The sequence below is a fragment of the Mastomys coucha genome, unplaced genomic scaffold, assembly GCF_008632895.1.
Source record: "Mastomys coucha isolate ucsf_1 unplaced genomic scaffold, UCSF_Mcou_1 pScaffold6, whole genome shotgun sequence".
Taxonomy (NCBI): Eukaryota; Metazoa; Chordata; class Mammalia; order Rodentia; family Muridae; genus Mastomys; species Mastomys coucha.
In genome coordinates this window covers 23,971,501-23,993,828 of record NW_022196912.1, presented here as the reverse complement: position 1 = coordinate 23,993,828, position 22,328 = coordinate 23,971,501, and the positions used below count along the sequence as shown (strand labels likewise).

Sequence of the window (22,328 nt, the reverse complement as noted above, 5' to 3'; positions counted from 1 at the left end):
GTTTTTCAAGACAGGGTTTCTCTGTGTAGTCCTGGCTATCCTAGAACTCACTCTGTAAACCAGGCTTACCTCGGACTCAGAAATCCACCTGCCTCTGCCTCCCAAGGACTAGGATTAAAGGCGTGCGCCACCACTGCCTGGCTACAATTCTTAGTATAGATTTTACCTTCATATGATAAGAAATGTTCTCAGGGAGAATTGTTTCCGTAGATATACTTTAAGAGAACATTGATGAATGTTTATGGATATATTCTTGTTTTATGTATACATTTACACATACATAGTTATTCACAGGGCTTTTGGGGGGTTGGTTCCAAGATACTTCACTGTAGATACTAAGATCTGAGGATGCTGAAGTTTCTATAGTAAGTAGCATAATATTTTCATACAAACTACATATATCCTCTCATGTGCTTTAAATATACTCTAGATTATTTACAGTACCTAATATAGTGTTAATTTATGCACATGGTCATAAATTATTATATTCCCCAATTGGGAAGAAAAATCCATCTGTCTGTGTCTCTCTGTCTCTGTCTCTTTCTCTTTATACATGTATATGTACACATACATAACTAAAATATATGTGAACTAATTGCTTTCAACACATAATGTTTATGATTCTGGTCAGCCATGGTGGCTGGTACCTGTTGTCCCAGCACTTTAGCAAGCAGAAGCAAGAAGATCAGGAGTTTAAAGCCATGCTTTGCTTGTCTCCATAGCATCTTCAAGGCCAGCCTGGATTACACGAAGTCCTGTCTCCAGCAACACAGCAAAATGAATATTGATGCTTCTGAAAACTAACTGTGCCTATGAATGTATAAAAGTTGAGGCTAGTCAATAAGGTGCCTGCTAACAAGCAGGAGGACAAGAGTTTGGATCTATAGAACCCACATAAAAAAGCTGGATATGACAGCATGGCTATAAACCCGGGACTTGAGAGGCAGAGAGACAAATGGATTCTTGGAGCTTATTGATTAGCCAGCCTAGCCAACTTGATGGGCTCTTGGTTCAGTGAGCGATTGTAAGGTAAAAAATAACTGAGGAAGATACCCTGTCTTTACACATATGCACACACACATACAAACACATACACACACAATTGATAAATAAAAGTATGTATGGAGAGATGATTGGTTTGGATGTTTTGTTCTGATTGTGCTGAGATCAAATCCAGGACCTTGCTCATGCTAGGCAAGTATTCTGTCACTAAGCAACAAACTGTGACCCCCATCCCCTGGAGACCAGGTAGGCCTTGTAGGTATGATCTTCTTCCCTCATTTTCTGAATGCCTAGTATTATAAGCTGTATATATAAGTATACATAGCCAAGATTGTATTTTGTGGTCTGGGGTTGAGCATAGGACCTATATGTATTTCAAACAAGCACTCTAACACTGAGATATATCCTAACTCTTAACTAACACTCTGTCTTTCCCCACCCCACCCCCATCAAGTGATAGGGTCTCAAACTTTCAATGTTACTTAGAATGGCCTTGAACTTGCACCTTTCTCCTGAGTGCTGGCATTTTAAGTATGAGCTACCACACCTGATTCTAGCCCTCTTCTATTTTTTTTAATTGGGGGTTGTATTAGTTAGGATTGTTTAGAGTCACAGAACTTATGGATAGTCTCTCTATATAAAGGGAATCTGTTGTTAAGACTTAACAGTCTGTAGTCCAACTAACCCAACAATGGGCAGCTGTGGATGGGAAGTCCAGGAATCTAGTAGTTGCTCATCCCACAAGGCTAGTTATTTCAGCTTGTCTTCTGTATGAGCTGGAACCCTGAAGAAGTAGGTTCCAAGTAAGTGCTGGCAAGTAAGTGCAAGCAGGTAAGAGAAGTGAGTCTTCCTTCTTCCAATGTCTTTATGGAGGCCTCCAGCAGAAGGTGTGGCCCAGATTAAAGGTGTGTACTACCACGCCTGGACCTAGGATTTGCTTGTCCCAGGCTGATCTTGAACTCAGAGACCTCCTTGCCTTAATCTCCTGGGATTAAAGGTGCATACTACCTTGCCAAAGCCTAAGATCTTCATGGCCACTATGCCTCAGGATCTGTGTCAAGACCCGGGTCAGAAATTTGTGTATTCCAGATATAGTCAAGTTGATGACCAGGAATAGCTATTACAGGGGTGTAGATTTTGTTTTTCAGACAGGGTTCGTTAAGTTGCCCAGGCTGGCCTCAAGTGCATCCTGTAGCTCAGCCTTGAGTTTGAGATCTTCCTGCTACAGCTTCTGAGTAGCTGGGATTAAGTCTGTGCCATCAGGCCTTCTGGGTTGATTGTTTGGATTTTCTTGCATGTAACATTCATTCTAGTCTGATTTCCAGATGGCGATCCCTAACAGTGCTCACGGTGATGTTAAAACTTGACATCTTTGACTTGATACAGTCCTCCTTTATGCATCAAGTAGTAATTTTAGACCTGACTGAGATTGTTCTTTTCCCACAGGAGAAGAGTTAGAGTATGAATTTGATGAGCAGGGACACAGCACTTGGCTCTGCAGGGTGAGGTATGTTCCTCTTGTTTGTTTTAGCTGTTTTGTTTTGTTTTTTTAATGTATTTATTTTATTTATGATGAGTACACTGCAGCTGTCTTCAGACATGCCAGAAGAGGGCATCAGATCCCATTAAAGATGGTTGTGAGCCACCATGTGATTACTGGGAGTTGAACTCAGGACCTCTGGAAGATCAGTCAGTGCTCTTAACCACTGAGCCATCTCTCCAGCCCATTTTAGCTGTTTTTTGAGACAGGGTCTTGTTTTATGGCAGTCTTCTGTCTTTTGCCTACTAAGTACTGGGTTCATGTGCTCTTTCCTTGCTAATGTGTATGTCTGAAAGTAGCCAGTTTCAAGTTAACATATGGTTGCAGAGAATAGCCCAAGAGTAACTTCACTCTGCACTTTAAGCTAGTTCCCAGTTTGGGCATTTGATAGCTCAATAGCACTGGGAGCTGGGATGAAATTAGTAAAAGCAGAAGGAAATGACTTGAAATCCAGCTGAGGCAAGACAGAGTGAAGTTACCTGAGAGCATGAAATGCAGTCATCTTGATAGCTGTTTTCATGAGAGTCAGAGTTTACTCCTGAGCTCCAGCCCCCTGTAAACCAATGCAGGTTACCTGTAGATGATTCAACTGGGAAACAGTTGGTGGCTGAGGCCATTCACTCAGGAAAGAAAAAAGAAGCAATGATACAGTGCTCTCTGGAAGCTTGTCGGATTCTCGATACGTTGGGCTTGCTACGGCAGGAAGCAGGTCAGTATTAAAAACTTTTTTTCTTTTAAAAAATGAAGAAAAATTATTGCAAAAGCTACATAATCTCTCTACATGGATAGTGTGTAAACTGTACAGAACTTTCTGAAGCAGAGACAAGTATTCCCTCCCAACATCCTAAGACAGTTGTTTATATTGTCTTAGACATTTTCTGTATATAGATGAGTGCACATTTAAAACTAAACACCAAAACAGGGGTTGGTGGTGCATACCTTTAATCCCAGCACTCAGGAGGCAGAGGCAGGCAGATCTCCGTGAGTTCAAGGTGAGTCTGGTCTACAAAGCAAGTTCCAGGACAGCCAGGGCTACACAAAGAGAAACCCTGTCTCAGAAACAAAAACAAAAAGACAAAAACCCTGGCTCCTGAGCCAGATATGGTGGTGCATGTCTGTAATTGACAGAGCAGACATGGGAGGACAGTTGTGATTCAAAGTCATCCTGGTTCATGTGTTCAGGTTCATATTTCTTTGTTTATTTCTATGCTTAGTGGTATTTTTCTTATTATCATCTTACCTTTTTATTGATTGATTTCTTTTTGTTTGGTTGTTTTTTGTTTTTTAGAGATAGGGTTTCTCTGTGTAGCCCACCCTGTCCTGGAACTTGTTCTGTAGACCAAGCTGGCCTTTGCCTATGGAGTGCTGGGATTAAATGCATACAACCAACATGCCCAGCTTTGTTTTTACTGTTCATTGTTGTAAAATATGTGTAGCATCAAACATGCTGTAATTTAGTAGCATTAGGTATATTTATGTAGTCATCACTGCCCAGCTCAGAACTTTTCATTCTCCCTGGTGTAGTTGTAGCCTATGAACATTAGTTCCATTCTCCTTCCTGCCACCCCATGTGTCTGATGTTCTGCTTCTGCCTCTGGTTTAATTCTTTGTAAAGCGGGTGGAGATCAGAGGTTGGTGTTAGGTATCTTCAGTCACTCCTCACCCTTTATTTGGAGGTAGGATCTCTTATTGAACCCAAGCCCTCAGCTGACCAGCTTGCCCTGGGACCGATTGTTTTCTGTGTTGGGGATTACAGGTAGGCTCCCTGCCAGCTTTTGCACTGGGTACTGAGGCTCTGAACCTGGTCCTCAGACTTGTGAGACAAGTACTTTGTGTACTAAGCTGTCTTTTCAGCACAGAATTTGACTACTCTAGGTTCCTTGTATAAGCAGCATGACAAGTGCCCTTGTGCATGTGACCTAGTTCCCTCTCCTCTCCTTCTCCTCTCCTCCTCCTCCTTTTTTAGGCAAAGTCTGTATCCCAGGCTGTCCTCAACCTTGTTATATAGCCAAGGATAGCCTTGAACTTCCATCCCTCCTACCTTTACTTCCCAGTGCTGTGTTATAGGTTTATTCCCTTGCACCTAGTTAGATGCTGCTGAGGATCAAGCCAATGGCCTGTGTACACACTGCTAACTGAGTCCATACCCAACTCCATTTTCCCCCCCTTTTCTTTCTCAATAAAATAAATAATCAAACAAACAAACCCTTTGTTATGACTTGTTTTATTTTTAGTATCTCGGAAAAGGAAAGCCAAGAACTGGGAAGATGAGGATTTTTATGATAGTGACGATGATACATTCCTTGATCGGACTGGCCTGGTAGAGAAGAAGCGTTTGAACCGGATGAAGAAGGCTGGGAAGATTGATGAGAAGCCGGAAACTTTTGAGTCACTGGCAAGTTGTTCATAGAAGTAGCTCCTTTTATGTCATTATAGCTTTTAAAAATAACAGCATAGAAATCTAATACTGTTACAACTTTTGTGATCTAAATTCAATGTAAGAAAACTAGTTTTATTCAAGTTAGTGGAAAAAAGTTTACTCACTGCCATTCACTTTCCTCCAGGTTTTGATTGATCTATTAATGAACACTTTTTGGATATGGTGTTACTCCCCATAACCCCCCACCCGCAAAAATGAAACAGTTCCAAGTTTGGGTGTTCACAATACAACTGATGTTAGGCCCCAACATTTAAGAGAAGCTAGAACAATGGTATTGCCTTAGTCTGGAATGGCACAGCCATTCAGGAACTTGCCCTAACATGACATGCATTTACCACTATATTTAGCAGTATTCCTAGCTTAAAACAGTCAACATCTACCAGTAACTATTCAGTCACTCATTCTATTTTGAGTTTTTTGATTCTAAAATTAGTTCTGTTAGAATAAAGTAAATAAATGAAATATCAACTTCATCAGGAGCCAACTTAGATGGACTTCTGAATCTGTCATCATAAAAGCTTTAATAGTATTGACAGTGGGAAGGTGATGGGAAGGAAAACTCCTGCTGATCCTGTCAATTCGGGCATTCTAGGTTGCAAAGTTAAATGATGCCGAAAGAGAACTCGCCGAAATTTCTGAAAGGCTCAAGGCTTCAAGCAAAGGTGAGACTATCAGCCAATAGTTATCGAGCACCTGTCATATAAGTATGTACTGCATGGTGTTAGGCACTGGGATACACTGGTGCATTCAGGCTTTGGAAGTACTTTTAAGGAGCAATATAGCTTTCTAATTTTACATGTGTTTTTAATGAATGTTTTGTCTTCATACATGTCTTTGTACCAATGCGTGTGTAGTACTCATGGAGGTCAGAAGAGGGGGTCTAGGTCCCCTGAAACTGGAGTTACAGAATATTGTGAGCTGCCATACGAGTGCTGGAAACTGAACTGAGTTCCTCTGCAAGAGCAGCAAATGCTGAGCCATTTCTTCTCCCACAGTGTAACATTGTAGAACTAGAAAAATATTTTTTAAAAATGTTTGGTTTAATTTCTTTTAATAGTTGATGGCAGAGCTGGAGAGATGGCTCAGTGGTTAAGAGCACTGACTGCTCTTCCAGAGGTCCTGAGTTCAATTCCCAGCAACCACATGGTGACTCACAGCCATCTGTAATGAGATCTGATGCCCTCTTCTGGTGTGTCTGAAGACACCTACAGTGTACTCACATATAATAAATAAATCTTTGGGCTGGAGCGAGAAGAAAGAAAAAAAAGAGTTCAAAGTCACCCTTGGCTTTGTAGTATGTTCAGGTCTGCCTGGTGTATGGAATGATACTGTTAAAACAACCTCAGTCAATCTCTGCTTTTTGGAGTTCCTTAAAAAACATAGTTGACGGGAATGAAGTCTAAATCACCTTCCGAGGTCCCACACAGCTAAAACTTTTGGGTTTATTCCTAATGTCAGTGGCGATGGCTCTTCAGCTTCGCATTTGTGAACCCTTTGTGGATCGTTCGACTGAATTTAAAGGTATTTGGGCTGTCTTTCTAAGCGTGTCTTATTCCTTTTGGACAGTTCTGTCAGAATCGTCATCTCAGGATTCTTTAGATGCATTCATGTCAGAAATGAAATCAGGGAGCACATTAGATGGGGTGTCCCGGAAGAAACTTCACCTGAGGACTTTTGAACTAAGAAAAGAACAACAGAGACTTAAAGGGTTAATAAAACTTGTAAAGCCAGCAGAGATCCCAGAACTAAAAAAGTAAGTATAAGTAGTTCTAGTTGAAAAAATTACAGCCATGTAGCCAGCCTGGCCTCGAACAGGGGCTATATAGCCCAGCATGACCTTGAACTTGTGTTCTTTTTACATTTATTTGTTGTGTTTGTGTGGTTTGCATATGTTGAGGTCAGGGGTCAGCTTTTGGTTGTTGTTTTCTCTTTCCATCATCTGGGTTTTGGGATTGGACCCAGACTTGGGGTTGGTCTTTACCCATTGAGCCATCTCTCCAGCCTAATGTTGAATTTTTAAAGAAAACTTTAGTCAAATTTTTATTCTTTGAGAATTTCATATAATATATTTTGATCATATTCAACCCCTCTCCTTCCCTCAACTAAATGTTTACCCAGAGGTGAACATTTAATTATGTGTATAATTAAAAAGCAATTATATCCTGCTTCTACTTTCCAAATATGGATGTACCACCACATCCAGTCTTATTTAACCTTGTATTTAATAATTACAGAATTATTTTGTTTTGTATTTTTTTAGTGCTAAGGGTCAACCACAGTCTTCACACATAGTACATGTTGTACCTCTGCGCCATGCTCCTGGTGTAGACAGCCTTTAAGAACAAAAAGGACAGAGCTGGAGAGATGGCTCAGCGGTTAAGAGCACTGACTGCTCATCCAGAGATCCTAAGTTCAATTCCCAGCAACAACACACATGGTGGCTCACAACCATCTGTAATGGGATCTGAATGGGATCTGATTCCCTCTTCTGGAGACAGTGTATTCATACATTAAAAAAACAAAAAAAACAAACAAACAAAAAACAAGGATAAAAGGACTTTTCGTGAACTATAGAGGATTGCTAGAGGGTTTTCCATGGATATTATATGGATTCTTAGTTAATTGGAATTATAGGAAGGGTTTTTTTTAAGCATTTAAAAATATTTTTTATTTTTTAACAGTTTTATAAATCTATATTTTTTTTATTAATTTTTTATTATCTTTTCTCTTTTTTATAGTCTAGTCATTATCCCCCTCCTGTTTTGCCCTCCAACAGTTCCTCATCCTATTCCTCCTTCACTGTCTCCAAGAGGATGTGCCTACCCCCACCCCCAACCCCGCACTCCTGCCAGGCCTCCCCATTCCCTGGGGCCTCAAGTTTCTCAAGGGTTAGGTGCTTCTTCTCTCATTGAGGCCAGATCAGGCAGTATTCTGCTGTATATTTTTTTGCAGAGCAGACTTCTTTTAAAAGCACTATGCACAAAAGAGTCATACCTCCAGCCGGGCAGTGGTGGCGCACGCCTTTAATCCCAGCACTTGGGAGGCAGAGAGGTGGATTTCTGAGTTCGAGGTCAGCCTGGTCTACAGAGTAAGTTCCAGGACAGCCAGGGCTACACAGAGAAACCCTGTCTCGAAAAATCAAAAAAAAAAAAAAAAAAAAAAAAAAAAAAAAAAAAAAAAAAAAAAAAGAAAGAGTCATACCTCCAATATATAAAAGCTTATGCAAGGTAATAGATAATCAGCCACAAAAAAATGAAATATGCACTCAAAGATCTGGGCATGGTAGTATGTGCCTGTAATCTCAGCATTTGAGAGGTAGAGGCAAGATGATCAGTAGTTCAGAGCCATCCTCTGCTAATGAAGCAAGTTGAAAATAAGTTTGGGCTACACTTGGCAATGGTGGATCTCTCTCGAGTTTCAGGCTAGCCAAGGATACATAGTGACACCTGTCTCAAAAAAAGCAAAATAACAAACCCCAATACAACCAAAACAAAAAAGAAAAGGAAGAAAAGGAAGGAAAAAAAATCAACATTTAGGGCTAAGGCTATATAGTTCAATGGCAGAGTGCTTGTAGGCTCTATGTTTAATTCCCAGTACTACAAAAAAAGGAAGAAGGAAAAGAAATGTAGATTTACTTATTTAGGTTTTGTTTTGGTTTGTTTTTGAGACAAGGTGTCACTAAGTAGCCTTGGCTGGACTAGAACTCACTATGTTGACCAGGCTAGCTTCAGACTCAGAGATCTGTCTGCCTCTGTGGCCTGAATGCTGGGATTAAGGTATGTGCAACTACACCTGGCCTAGTTCTAGACTCTTGTCTTTATATACTTGAAAATTATTAATATATAATACTGTTTATAATAACAAAATATGTCAATCACATAAATGCTTATCAAGCACAAAATTAAATATTATACAATAGAATACCGTGTAGCTATTAAGATAAGGAAGCAACTATTTTTACAAATTGTGGGATTGTTATCAAAATATAATAAGTAGCAAGAGATATATTAATTATAGAACAGTGTAGTGTCTGTGTAAAGGAAGAATGTGTAGGTAAGGATGTTATACCTTTCTATATGTATATGTGTATATGTCCGTTTAGTCAAGTTCCTTACAAACACACTTTGACGTGGGGATTTGTTTACAAGTGATTTACTGAAACATTACTCACAGCCACTCAAGAGAAATCTGTATTGAAATAGAGGAAATAACAGGGAACAAGCTGGGCAAAGATGTGCTTTCAAGAATTAGAGTAGCACCAGAGGTGTCCTAGAGGCCAGGGGCTTGGACTTTACCCTCTCACACACTAACATTGACCACAGGCTTTGGGAACACAAGCAGTTCTGAGAAAGGCGTAGACTTGGACCTTGGTGTACAACATCTGCAGTAGCTGATCACTCTGTTAAAGAGAATGGGTGAGGGTTCCCAATGGCATCTGCTGTTCTATCTCTGGAAAGATGTATAAAAGCTAACTGAGTGAGTTGTCTCTGGGGAAAGGAACTGGGTGACTGGAGGACAGCAGTTAGAGACTTGAGAGTATCTAAATTCTTTATACTTTCTAAGTCAATGTGTGAGTAAACTTGCACCAACGAGACTTTTGCACCAAGTAGCCATAGTGTTTTAGGTCTAAATTTATGGTTATGTGATAACAGTTTTATCTTTGACAGTTTCAGTTTTTTAATAAGCAACTAGAAAACTACATTAACAATTGTATTACAATCTGGACATGGTGGTGTACACCTGTGTCTAAGAACTGTAGCTGTCTTCAGACACACCAGAAGAGGGCGTCAGATCATATTACAGATGGTTGTAAGCCACCATGTGGTTGCTAGGATTTGAACTGAGGACTTTCAGAAGAGCAGTCAGTGTTCTTTACTGCTGAGCCATCTCTCTAGCCCTGGTGCACACCTGTAATCCTCGCATGTGGGAAATTGACCAGGTGGTTCTCAAGTTTGAGGCCACCTGCACTAGAATAGTAAGTTTCAATCTAGCCTGGACTACAGAGCGAGACCAATAACCTGACAGATATGCATGGTGGCTTATGCCTGTGATCTCAGCACTTGGGCACTTGAGAAGCTGTACTATGCAGTATAACACCCTGTAATGTTAAACGGTATATAATATTAAAATTTCTTTAAGTAAAGTTTTAAAAATTCAGTTCTTCAACATACTAGCCACATTTCAAGTGCCCAAATGTGCCCAAATGTGGCTGCTTATTTAATCAAATGGACAATGCAATATAAACATTACAAGTTTTCCATCATTGCATAAAGTTCCGTTGTTCAGAGCTGCTTTAGGCTGTCAGTATGTGATATGCCCCTCATCCCTCTATGAAACCTTTAACTGTTACATAAAAGCATCTAGATGTTAAGATGGGTTATATGCCAGATGGTGATGGTGCACGCCCTTAATCCCAGCACCTGGGAGGCAGAGGCAGGCGAATCTTGCTTGAGTTTGAGGTTCCCTGGTCTACAGAGTGAGTTCCAGGACAGCCAGGGCTACACAGAGAAACCCTGTCTCAAAAAAACAAACAAACAAAAACAAACAAACAAACAAAAAAACACACACACACACACACACACAAAGATGAACTATACTTTTATTTTCCTTCTCCAGTAACTGTCACTATAGTCACCATCTGACAAATGCAAAATCCTGTGCCATGTTGGGAACCACGGGCTCAGGGAGCCAAGTCACCTCCTCAGTAGGCTCGCTGCCCTATTGTTTACATCCGGATACTCATTTTGTGGTCATGTCTGTTTTCTCAGAAGTATCCTTGTCAGATTTTTGGTGTTTTTAACACTATTCCTTATTATTGTGTGTGTTGCACGTTGAGGTGTAGTACAATATGTGGGGTCAGAGGTCAACTTTGTGAAGTCACTTCTCTCCTTCCACCTTTCTGTGGGCTCAGAGAGTTGAACAGGTTCTCCGACCTGACTGCCAAGTGCTTTTACCTGCTGAGCCATCTTGCCAGCCCAGTTTCATGGCATGTAAGGTAAAACCTAGAACTTAACTAGAATAGATATTTATAATTGTTGTTCTTCCTAGGACTGAACTTCAGACTACAAATGCAGAAAACAAAACTAAGAAACTTGCATTGCCTCTCTTTGGTGCCATGAAAGGAGGAAGCAAATTCAAATTAAAAACTGGAACAGTTGGGGTAAGTTGTGAGTTAAGAAGTGTGTTCAGCCCGGGCGGTGGTGGCGCACGCCTTTAATCCCAGCACTTGGGAGGCAGAGGCAGGCGGATTTCTGAGTTCGAGGCCAGCCTGGTCTACAGAGTGAGTTCCAGGACAGCCAGGGCTATACAGAGAAACCCTGTCTCAAAAAACCAAAAAAAAAAAAAAAAAAAGAAGTGTGTTCAATTTGTAGTCCTTGAGCTGTCCCTGAACTAGATTTTCTGTCTTATTCCCTGGTTTTGTGGGAAAGGCCTATTGGGTTAGCATGCGCATCTCTTGCTGAGAATTAGTGAACTGGACTGCAGAGATGGCTCAGTGTCGCTCCCAAGTATGAGGACCAGAGTGCAAGGCCCAGTACCCCATGTAAAGTGAAGCATAGCCCTGTGCAGACTGTGACCCCAGCACTGAGGGGTGCTAAGGCAGGATTGCTGGGGCTTGCTGACTGACAGCCTGGCTGGGCTGCAGTAAAGATGTTGCCTTAAAGGAGTGAGGTGGAGAGTGATGGAGGAGGACAGCTGATGCCCTCCCCTTGTGTACACACAGACACAGTCAACTTGAAAAGAAGTCATGTATTTTATTTTTACTAGTTTGTTAGTTTAGTTTCTTTTCTTTCTTTTCTTTTTTCTTTTCCTTTTCTTTTGACAGTCTCACTATGTAGCCCCGGCAGTCCTGGAGCTAGTTTAGTGTTTCTCAAATTTCCGTGTCATCCTTGCACAGGGACCATGCTAATCTTCTCTGTGTCGTTCCAGTTTTAGTATACGCGCTGCTGAAGCGAGCACTGGTTTAGTGTTTCTAATGCATGTTATATTTAGAAATGAAGTGCCTATGTTGATATTTTTCCCCATGATTATTTTGCTTACTGCTGGCATATTGGTTTTCTTCCTTATTTAAAAAAAGTAGTTCCCTGAGAATTCTGTACATATTGTGCTTTGATGATATTCACTCCCTCTCTATCTTCTCCCAGGTCTACACCCCTGTCCTACCCACCTAGCTCTCTAACCTCACTTTTCTCCTTTTGTCTCCTCTTCCTCCTCCTCCTCTTCCTCTTCCTTTTCTTCCTCTTCCTCTTCTTCCTCCTCCTCCTCTTTGTTTTTGTTTTATTTGATTGTTTGTTTTGTTTTTAAAGATTTATTTATTTATTTATTTTATGTGAGTACATCGCTGTCTTCAGACACACCAGAAGAGGGCATCAGATCTCATTACAGATGGCTGTGAGCCACCATGTGGTTGCTGGGAATTGAACTCAGGACCTCTGGAAGAGCAGTCGGTGCTCTTAACCACTGAGCCATCTCTCCAGCCCCCATTTGTTTTGTTTTTAAGATAGGGTTCCTTTGTGTAGCTCTGGCTGTAGACCAGGCTGGCCTCAAACTCACAGAAATCCACCTGCCTCTGCCACCCAAGTGCTGGGATTATAGGCATGCGCCACCACTGCCCAGCTCTCTTTCTTTTTTTAACCCATTGAGCTTGATTTCTGCTGTCCATATATTCTTGGGTGTGTATCCTTCTACTGGGGCCTACTTGGCTGACTAGAGGTGTACTCTTAGAGAAAACTGACCCTCCCACTCCCGGCACCCAGCATTTGCCAGTAGTCTCTCAGCTAGGGATAGAACTCTGTACCTTCCTCCCTTTCCCCTAGCTGAGGCTATAGCCCAATCTTATTAACACATTTTCTCATTTGAAGCTCCTTCCTCTCCAGTGACTCTAGCTTATGTCAAGTTGATTAAAACTAGCAACATAATGACGTAAGTCTAAATGATTCAGCTTGCAATGCCTTGCAGGTTTATTTTCTGACAGTTCTAGATAGTTGAGGTTCAAGATCAAGATGCTGGCGTAGTTGGTATCTTTTGCCTTATAGATGGCTGCCCTTTCATAGAGTTGCCTCTCCCTTTAAGTGTCAGGCTTACCGTCTTAGGGCCCAGGGCTTCTCAGCCATTTGACTAAGGACGGCTCATTGTAACTTAATCACTCATCTCAAATGAGATGACATTCTGAGAGATCTTAGGAGTTGAGACCTCTCACATGGATTTATAGGGTGTATGTAAATCAATAAAAAAAAAAGGCAGCTATAGTGTTGCATATCTGTCATCAACATACTGGGGAGGGAGATAGGGACTCAAGTTCTGGGCCAGCCTGAGCTACAGAGCCAAACTGTCTGAAAGCAAACAACAAAACAACTGAGATGGAAAGACCTTGAATTGTGATGGACTGTTGTCTGATACCAGAAGCCTGAAGTCCCAGTCATACATGTGACTGACTTAAAGTTATGAAGAGCAAAGTATCCAGGTTTAAATAAAAGAAAAAAAAATTATTTTAATTTTATTTATTTGTTTTATATATATGGTGAGTACACTGTAGCTGTCTTCAGACACACCAGAGGAAGGCATTGGATCCTATTACAGATGGTTGTGAGCCACCATGTGATTGCTGGGAATTGAACTCAGGACCTCTGGAAGAGCAGTCAGTGCTCTTAAACCGCTGAGCCATCTCTCCAGTCTGAAAATAATGGTTTCTTAAAAGGCTTTTTAATGCTGGGCAATGGTGGTAGATGCCCTTAATCCCAGTACTTGGGAGGCAAAAGCAGGTGGATTTCTATGAGTTTGAGGCCAACCTGGTCTACAGAGTGAGTTCCAGGACAGCCAGGCCTACACAGAGAAACCCTGTCTTCTGGACTACAGGCATACATACAAGCAGAATGCTTTATACATAATAAATAAATAAATCTTTAAAAAGGCTTTTAAAAAAGATTTCTTAATTTTATATTTAAAAAATATTAAGGAACTAACTAGTGACCTGGGGCTATAATCTCTACTTGGGAGGCAGAGACAGGCAGATCACTCCAAACTCGAAGTCACCCTGGTCTACATAGTGAGTTTCAGGCTAGCCAGCACAGTATAGTAAGACCTTGTCTCAGAATATCGAGAGGGTTAGGGGAGGGCAGTAAAAGTGATTTCTTTCTTGAAAACATGTATTTGACTTACTTCCCTGAAGATATTGTAGTACATCAAAGTCCTTTGATAGCAGCAGTATGGCAGGATTGGATCCTGGTCCTGTCACCCATCTGCAATAGTGTCTGTTTCCCTACAAGGTGCTTCAAGTGTCTTATATTTAATAATCCCTAACCCTAACCCTAACCCTGGTTTTTTTGGGGGAGGGGTGTGAGAACCGAGTTCTGGGTGCACTTCCCACAGCTCAGGTGAGCCACCGAACACTGTGTGTAGCACTGAAGATGGAACACGACCTTGCATCTGCTAGGCAAGCACACCGCCACTGATCTGCATGCCCGGTGCTGTGTTAATAATCTTGTTGCTTTGTTTTTTTGGTGTTGCAGATCCAGCTTAGGTTCTTATATATGTTCTCTAGTAATCTGTAGCCCTAGAAATTACTGAAAAAAACTTGTTTAGATTTATAGATGAACAAAATTCCCTTTGGAGGTTACACTTCTAGCAGATTTCTGTGGGGCTTATTATCTTGGAGAGGCTGCATTGTATACATTTAGCCTAACATCCCAGAGATTTGTTCCTTTCAGTCATCATGCAGAACTTCCTGTTCATGGGTTTATTTTCTTTGTAGAAGTTGCCACCCAAGCGTCCAGAACTCCCTCCAGCTTTAATGCAAATGAAGGATGAACCTGAAGTAGAAGAGGAGGAAGAAGAGGAAGAAGAGGAGGAGAAAGCAAAGGAGGAGCATGAAGAACAAGTGGAAGACGGAGGTGTCAGGCTGCCCCAGGAGCCGGAGCTGGAGCTGGAAGCAGCAGTGGAGCACCCAAGCGCTCCCTCAGAGCCCTCGTGCTCTAAGGAGACAAAAAGCCATGGTAGTGTCTTTATTTCCCCTGTGCTGGTTTGTTTGTTTGGTTGGTTTGGTTTTGTTTTTGTTTTTCTGAGACAGGGTTTCTCTGTGTAGCCCTGGATGCCCTGGAACTCACTCTGTAGATCAGTCTGGCCTTGAACTCAGAAATCCAACTGCCTCTTTCTCCTGAGTGTTGGGATTAAAGGTGTGTGCCACCACTAGTGGAGCAGTTGTGTTCATTGTGGCAGAGTTAAAAAATGCAAAACCAGTTGTGTTTTTTTTACAGAGGATCAGAGTGTATGTACATGTGAAAATAGCAGGTTTTTCTCTTTTTAGCAAGCCTTACATCCAATTAGTCAGTGGTTGGTTATCACCAACAGAGGAGCCACTGTAGCACCTTTCCGTGTATCTTGGCGTGTTGGTCTGTGTTTTGTTCATACTTGTTGAGGCTACATAGGACTGTCAGCTGCTTGCCTCCCTTGTCAGTTTGTGTAGTACTCTCTGGTAGACTGCAGGAGCAAAGCTTCCAGAAGCTCCAGCTGTCCAGCCTTGTGTCCTAAGTATGCAGCATCTTTAGCAGTAGGGGCTTACCTTCAACCTCTGAGAGTCAGTAACGGGCAATGGCAACAGCTTTGTTGTTTGTGGAGTCACTTGGACTAAGAGTTTCTATCTAGTGCCTAGGGCTGGGATTTCTTGTTAGGTAATGTATAGTCTTCTGAGAATTGATGTCAGCACAAATGAAATACCTTTATTTAAAAACACAGGTCTTAAAACTTGGTTTAAAACTTTAAAGCTTGGGGACTGGAGAGATGGCTTAGGGGTCAATAGCATTGATTGCTCTTCCAGAGGACCCAGGTTCAATTCTCGGCACCCACATGGCAGTTCACAGCTGTCTGTAACTTCAGTTCCAGGGAATCTGACACCCTCATACAGACACATGCAGGCAAAACACCAATGTACATAAAATTAAAAAAACAAACAAAAAACCCAAAACAACAACAAAGAAATCTTAAAGGTTAAATAATTAGTAAATTCATAGTTGATGAAGGATTATTCTAGGTTTTTGGTCCTGTCTTCTTATTTATTTTTTTAACATAGAATTATATTCTATGTAAATGAATTCTGAAACATATTCAGAATCTATAGCCTGTTTTTTCCTATGTCCTAAAACTACTTTTTAATTTTTAAAATTAAATTTATTACCTATGTATTTATTATTATGTGACTACTGTGGCACACATGTGGAGGTTGGAGGATGGAGGAAGCTGGATCTCTGCTTCTACCATTGTGGATTGTGGGGAGTCAGACTCAGGTCATCATCAGGCTTGGTGGCAAGTGCCTTTACCTGCTGAACCTTCTACAACTTTGTGAATCAGATAAGGGATAATAATAATATTATTTTTATAATATGATTTTCTTTTATTAAGGATCATAGTGGTTCAGTATATATATATATATACACATATATACACATATACATATATATGCCATAATTTAATTACTTTTTGTTTGGGTTTTTGGGGGGGTTTTTGTTGTTGTTGTTGTTGTTGTTGATTTTTGTTTTTTCAAGACAGAGTTTCTCTGTGTAGCCCTGGCCATCCTGGAGGATGTAGACCAGGCGGGCCTCAAACTCAGAAATCCACCTGCCTCTGCCTCCCAAGTGCTGGGATTAAAGGCATGTGCCACCACTGCCTGGCTTACTTTTTACTTTTTAAACATGTAAAATATTTAATTTTTAAATTTAATTGAAAACTGTTAAATTGCCTTTATTTCATGTAGTGGTAAGGCACTTGTGGGCCATGTGCACCTGGGAGATGAGAGGGTGGCTCTCAGGTCATGCCATGTGGATTCTGGAGATAAGCTCAGGTCATTGGTCCACTTTGGCAGCAAAGTGTCTTTACTTGCTAAGCCATCTCATTGGCTCTAATAATTTTTGTTATTGTGAAAATGTAAATAATAATCTTGATACTTAATTCTGGTATCTTTTAAATATATATTCCTTGAAGTTAAATTTTTAAGATACGAGGTAGATACATACTTTTTTAAAGACTTTTTGTTATAAGAGTAACCATTGTTTTACTTGAAAGTTATTTTTTTAAACTTTATTTTTTAAAAATTTATTTATTTATTTTATGTATGTGAGTACACTGTCACTGTCTTCAGACACACCAGAAGAGGGCATCAGATCCCATTACAGATGGTTGTGAGCCACCATGTGGTTGCTGGGAATTGAACTCAGGACCTCTGGAAGAGCAGTCAGTGCTCTTAACCGCTGAGCCATCTCTCCAGCCCTACTTGAGTTTTTTAAAGTAGAACTTCAGTGGTTCTGCTCGACTTGCGGAGACTCCTTTACTAAAGACTTTAAGGTGAATTGAATCTGCTGTAGTGTAACTGAATGACAATAGAAGTGTGTAGCTGCTCTTCTTGTCTTTGCTCTCTTGGACTCTACCATGAATTAAATAATAACAATATGCTCTGGCACTGCTTTTTATAGGAAACATATCTCAACTCAGCCATGTGGAGCAGAGTAAAGATTATCAAGAGATGGGCAAAATAATGTCATCACGTGAGGACCCTTCAGGTAAGTAGGGTAGCCGATTATAGTGCTTCTTCACACACAGTTGCTACCTGGTTTTATAAGGAGGGAGGTGGCAGCAGCTGCCATGGGAGGCAGAACAAAAAATAGCATACAGATGCTAGGGATGTACAGAGAGGGTTTCTGTTCGGTACCATCTTACTTGCCTATTATCCTAGGTGAGCCTCCCCTTCTGTCTCACAGAGCACTCAGTGCCTCCTGTCTCTCTCTGACAAGACAGAGGAAACCTCTCCAGCATCGCACCTCTCAGTCTATGTGTCCTTCCATGGAAATGATTTAAATCTGCAGTACTAAATCAGTAGATAGGTTGATTGATACTTAGAAAGCTGCTTTTTCAGGCTCTGCCTGTTACAGTTAAACTATGGAATAGGAGAAGCAGCCTCATCATGTTTTAGCTGATAGCCTAGCTTTGATATTTAAAGACTGAATGATATCAGTGAAAGGCAATTTCTTATGAGTGCGTGTGTGAATGAAATAAAGATCTATTTTTTTTATTTTTAAAATTATGTGTGACTGGGCAGTTGGTGGCGTATACCTTTAATCCCAGCACTTGGGAGGCAGAAGCAGGTGGATTTCTGAGTTCAAGGCCAGCCTGGTCTACAGAGTGAGTTTCAGGACAGCCAGGGCTATGCAGAGAAACCCTGTCTCGAAAAAAAAAAAAAAAAAAAAACTAAATGTGTGTGTGTGTGTGTGTCTGTGTGTCTGTGTGTCTGTGTGGGGATATATGTACATGAGTGCTGCTGTTCTCATAGGCCAGAGGTGCCAGATCCCTCCAGAGCTTCAGTTATAGATGCTTGTGAGCTACTTGATGTATGTGCTGAGAACTAAACTCCAGTCCATGTAAGATTAGTGTGTGCTTTTAACTGCTGAAACATCTCTCCAGCCCCTATATATTTTTCACATTTATGTATATGTGTGTCTGTGATTATATGCTACATGTATACAGGTGCCTGCAGAGACCAGAGGTGGATTCCCTTGGAGCTAGATTACAGGTTGTTGATGACATGTGCTGGGAACCAAACTCTAGTCCTCTGGAAGAGCACCTTGAACTCTTAACTATTTCTTCTTCTTCTTCTCCTCTTCCTCCTCTTCTTCCTCATCCTCCTCTTCTTTTTCTTCCTCCTCCTCCTCCTTCTCCTTCTTTATCTTCTTCTCCTCTTCCTCATTTTTTTAAAGATTTATTTATTTATTTTATTTTATTTTTATGAGTATACTGTCTTCAGACACACCAGAAGAGGACATCAGATCCCACTACAGATGGTTATGAGCCACCATGTGGTTACTGGGAATTGAACTCAGGACCTCTGGAAGAGCAGTCAGTGCTCTTAAGTGCCGAGCCATCTCTCCAGCCTCAACTATTCCTTCTTAATGTACATTTTTTACAAATACTTAGTTTGGTTTTGGTTGTGTGTATGTTGGTATGTGCGCATGAGTATCAGTGCCTGTGGTATACAGAAGTGTTGGTCCTTTGGAGCTGGAGTTACAGGAAGTGGGGAGCTCTACCAGTGGGGGTTGGCTGCAAATCTGCTTGACCACTGAGTCAGCTCTCCAAACCTTTATATGCATCTTACAGTTGTAGACAAGCCAGTTACCGAGGTGTCTGGCTTCAATTACAGCAGCATCTCAGGGCTTCATTCTATAATATGTTTACTTCTGATAACAGCTATATCTACTTTACCCCCCTTAAAGCAGCACCAGGGAATGAATATAAAAAAGACAGCGATGAATTGAAGAAAAAGAAATCTCCTGGGCCAGGCAAAGTAAGTACTTCACTTTTCTAAAAACAAAAATACTGTGGTGGGTCTTTGACTCATGAGACTGCCTTAGACTTTCCAGCAGCGTTAGCTCCTTACAGAAATCTGGACTCTTCTTCACTTTTGTTTTTTAATTCTCCTTCTACCCTGCTCATCTACCCTACAGTTACCTCTTATTAATCTATTTTTTTTTTCATATCTTGTATGTAATGCAAAGAAGTCTGAGGAACATGTTCTTATCTTCCTCCTTTTGTGACACAAAAGGATAATTGATGTTCTCTATTGTAATCTTAATGTTTAACCTATTGTGGAAACCGTGTTAATCTCTCAAGAGCTTCCTGTTTCACTAGCTCCTCAGAGAGGGACAAGTGGGTTGTCCTGTCCTGTCCCAGGATCCTCCTGGGGTGACTAACTCTCAAGAGGACTCAGAGCTCGGTGTGCGGTTGTGCGGGGAGCTGTGGCTCCTTACAGCAGAAGGACAGCGGGGACAACCAGCAGCAGGAAAAAGCACCTAGGGCAAAAAGTATGCAAAGCTCAGAGAGTCCTACTCCACTAGAGACACAAGGTGTGCTTAGTTTTCTTAGCAGCTAGCTGTGGCAAGTGTTGCTAAATGGAGAAGCTCATTCACAGACTCAGACCCAAGATTTTATTGAGAGTGCATGTAAGGCATTCCCTGCCCAGCATGTGTCCACTTTCCATACTGGCAAGAGGAAAATGAACACACTGAGTGCACAGTGGAGACATAGTGAGCTATCCTTGTCTGTTAAGATTCAAGTCACCCTCCAAAGCCCAGACCACAGTCTACCCAAAGGCCAACCTTGTCAACAGCCTCACAAAGGAGAGCAGCAGACTTGCCCGGCCAGCTGTCTGCTGAACCAGGTCAAAGACAGATACCAGCTTTCTCTTACCACTCCTTTTATTTCTCTTTTCCAGGGGTATATGTGTGTGTGTTATTGTTTGTTTTTGTTGTTTTTGAGACAGGGACTTTCCTGTAGTGCAGTAGTGCCTCATATTCTTTGTGCCTCAGCCGGCCAGATGTTAACACCACTACAGGGTCTAATACTGGCTGCAGGGACAGCTTAGTTGGTGAGGTGCTTGTGGGACAGGTGTGAGGACCTTGGTGGGTTTGGATTCTCAGCACATCTTCAGTTACAGTACTGAGGAGGCAGACAAGCCAACCAGTCTAGCCAAATAAGTGAACTCCAGATTCAGTGCAAAATCACCTGTCAAAAAAGGATGGTAGGTGGCTTAGTACAGATGCTTGCTTGCTCTCAAGACTCACAACTTGATTTGATACTGGACTCATATGGTGAAAGGAGAGAACTGATTCTGGCTAGTTGATCTCTGATCTACACATATGCCTCAGGGTGTGCACACTCAAAAGCACAAATATAATTTTAAAAGTTAGCTCTCTGGGATGATGCCCTGAGCAGACTTTGGGCACAAGCTCTGCAGCCAGGCCCAAAACATCCAGAGGAAGCTCTACTTCCAGGCGCTCTAACACGCCCAGGATCACAGGATCCCAGAACCACAGGATCACAGACACAGCTTGACTCTGAGGAGTTCTGACACAACCAGGATCACAGGAAGGACAGGCTCCAGTCAGATTTAGCAAGGGCAGGTAGTACTAGAGATAATCAGATGGCAGGAGGCAAGAGTAAGAATGTAAGCAACACAAACCAAGGTTACTTGGCATCATCAGAACTCAATACTCCCACCATAGCAAGTACTGGACACACTATCACACTGGAAAAGCAAGATTCAGATATAAAATCACTTCTCATCATGATGATGTAGGACTTTAAGAAAGACATAAGTAACACCCTCAGAGAAATACAAAAGAACACAGGTAAACAGCTAGAAGCCCTTCAAAAAGAAACACAAAAATCCCTTAAAGAACTACAGGAAAACACAATCAAACAGGTGAAGGAAATGAGCAAAACCATCCAGAATCTAAAAATGGAAATAGAAACAATAAAGAAATCAGAAAGAGAGACAACCCTGGAGATACAAAACCTAGGAAAGAAATCAGGAGTCATAGATGCAAGCATCACCAACAGAATACAAGAGATAGAAGAGATAGAAGAGATAATCTCAGGGGCAGAAGACACCATAGAAAACATTGACACAACGGTCAAAGAAAAAGCAAAAAGCTCCTAACCCAGAACATCCAAGAAATCCAGGACACAATGAGAAGACCAAACCTAAGGATAATGGGTATAGAAGAGAGTGAAGACTCCCAATGTAATGGGCCAGTAAATATCTTCAACAAAATTATAGAAGAAACTTCCCTAGCCTAAAGAAAGAGATGCCCATGAACATCCAAGAGGCCTATATAACTCCAAATAGACTGGACCAGAAAAGAAATTCCTCCCATCACATAATAGTAAAAACACCAAATGCACTAAACAAAGAAAGGATTTTAAAAGCAGTAAGGGAAAAACGTCAAGTAACATATAAAGGCAGGCCTATCAGAATTACACCAGACTTCTCACCAGAGACTATGAAAGCCAGAAGATCATGGGCTGATGTCATACAGACCCTACAAGAACACAAATGCCAGCCCAGGCTACTATACCCAGCAAAACTCCCAATTACCATAGATGGAGAAAACAAGATATTCCATGACAAGACAATATTTACACAATATCTTTCCACAAATCCAGCCCTACAAAGGATAATAGATGGAAAACATCAACATAAGGAGCGAAACTATACCCTAGAAGAAGCAAGAAAAGTAATCTTTCAACAAACCTAATTCCACGTCTTACAACAAAAACACCAGGAAGTAACAATTACTTTTTCTTAATATCTTAATATGAAAATTAATATTACCAACATATCCTAATTGATTGAAATCTAAAAATATGAGGAATTAGAAATTTGCTGACTGTCATCCAATGGTCTCTCTAATTTGGTAATTGGAGAAATAAGTCCAATATTGTACAATCTATATATATTTGAAGCTTGTTTGTTTGTGACAGTGTCTGGCTGTGTCTTGAACATAAGGGTCTTGAAATCTTGCTTCTCCT

At 41.1% G+C, this 22,328-nt stretch overlaps 1 protein-coding gene and 1 non-coding gene across 3 annotated transcripts in view; one reads left to right on the top strand and one right to left on the bottom strand.

Moving 5' to 3' along the window:
- The window catches only part of Slc4a1ap (solute carrier family 4 member 1 adaptor protein), a 33,655-nt gene that overhangs the window by 4,721 nt on the left and 6,606 nt on the right, over positions 1 to 22,328 (top strand). The window contains exons 4-12 of one of the 2 annotated variants that reach the window (XM_031355370.1): positions 2,449 to 2,509; positions 3,112 to 3,251; positions 4,777 to 4,937; positions 5,575 to 5,644; positions 6,549 to 6,735; positions 11,031 to 11,142; positions 14,731 to 14,971; positions 17,441 to 17,527; positions 19,232 to 19,302. In XM_031355370.1, coding sequence (XP_031211230.1) covers positions 2,449 to 2,509; positions 3,112 to 3,251; positions 4,777 to 4,937; positions 5,575 to 5,644; positions 6,549 to 6,735; positions 11,031 to 11,142; positions 14,731 to 14,971; positions 17,441 to 17,527; positions 19,232 to 19,302 — 1,130 coding nt within the window. The remainder of the gene's footprint in view (positions 1 to 2,448; positions 2,510 to 3,111; positions 3,252 to 4,776; positions 4,938 to 5,574; positions 5,645 to 6,548; positions 6,736 to 11,030; positions 11,143 to 14,730; positions 14,972 to 17,440; positions 17,528 to 19,231; positions 19,303 to 22,328) is intronic. The other variant, XM_031355371.1, reaches the window with a different exon arrangement.
- LOC116081232 lies at positions 11,833 to 11,939 on the bottom strand. Its single transcript, XR_004114757.1, has one exon. It is a non-coding gene; the product is annotated as a U6 spliceosomal RNA (small nuclear RNA).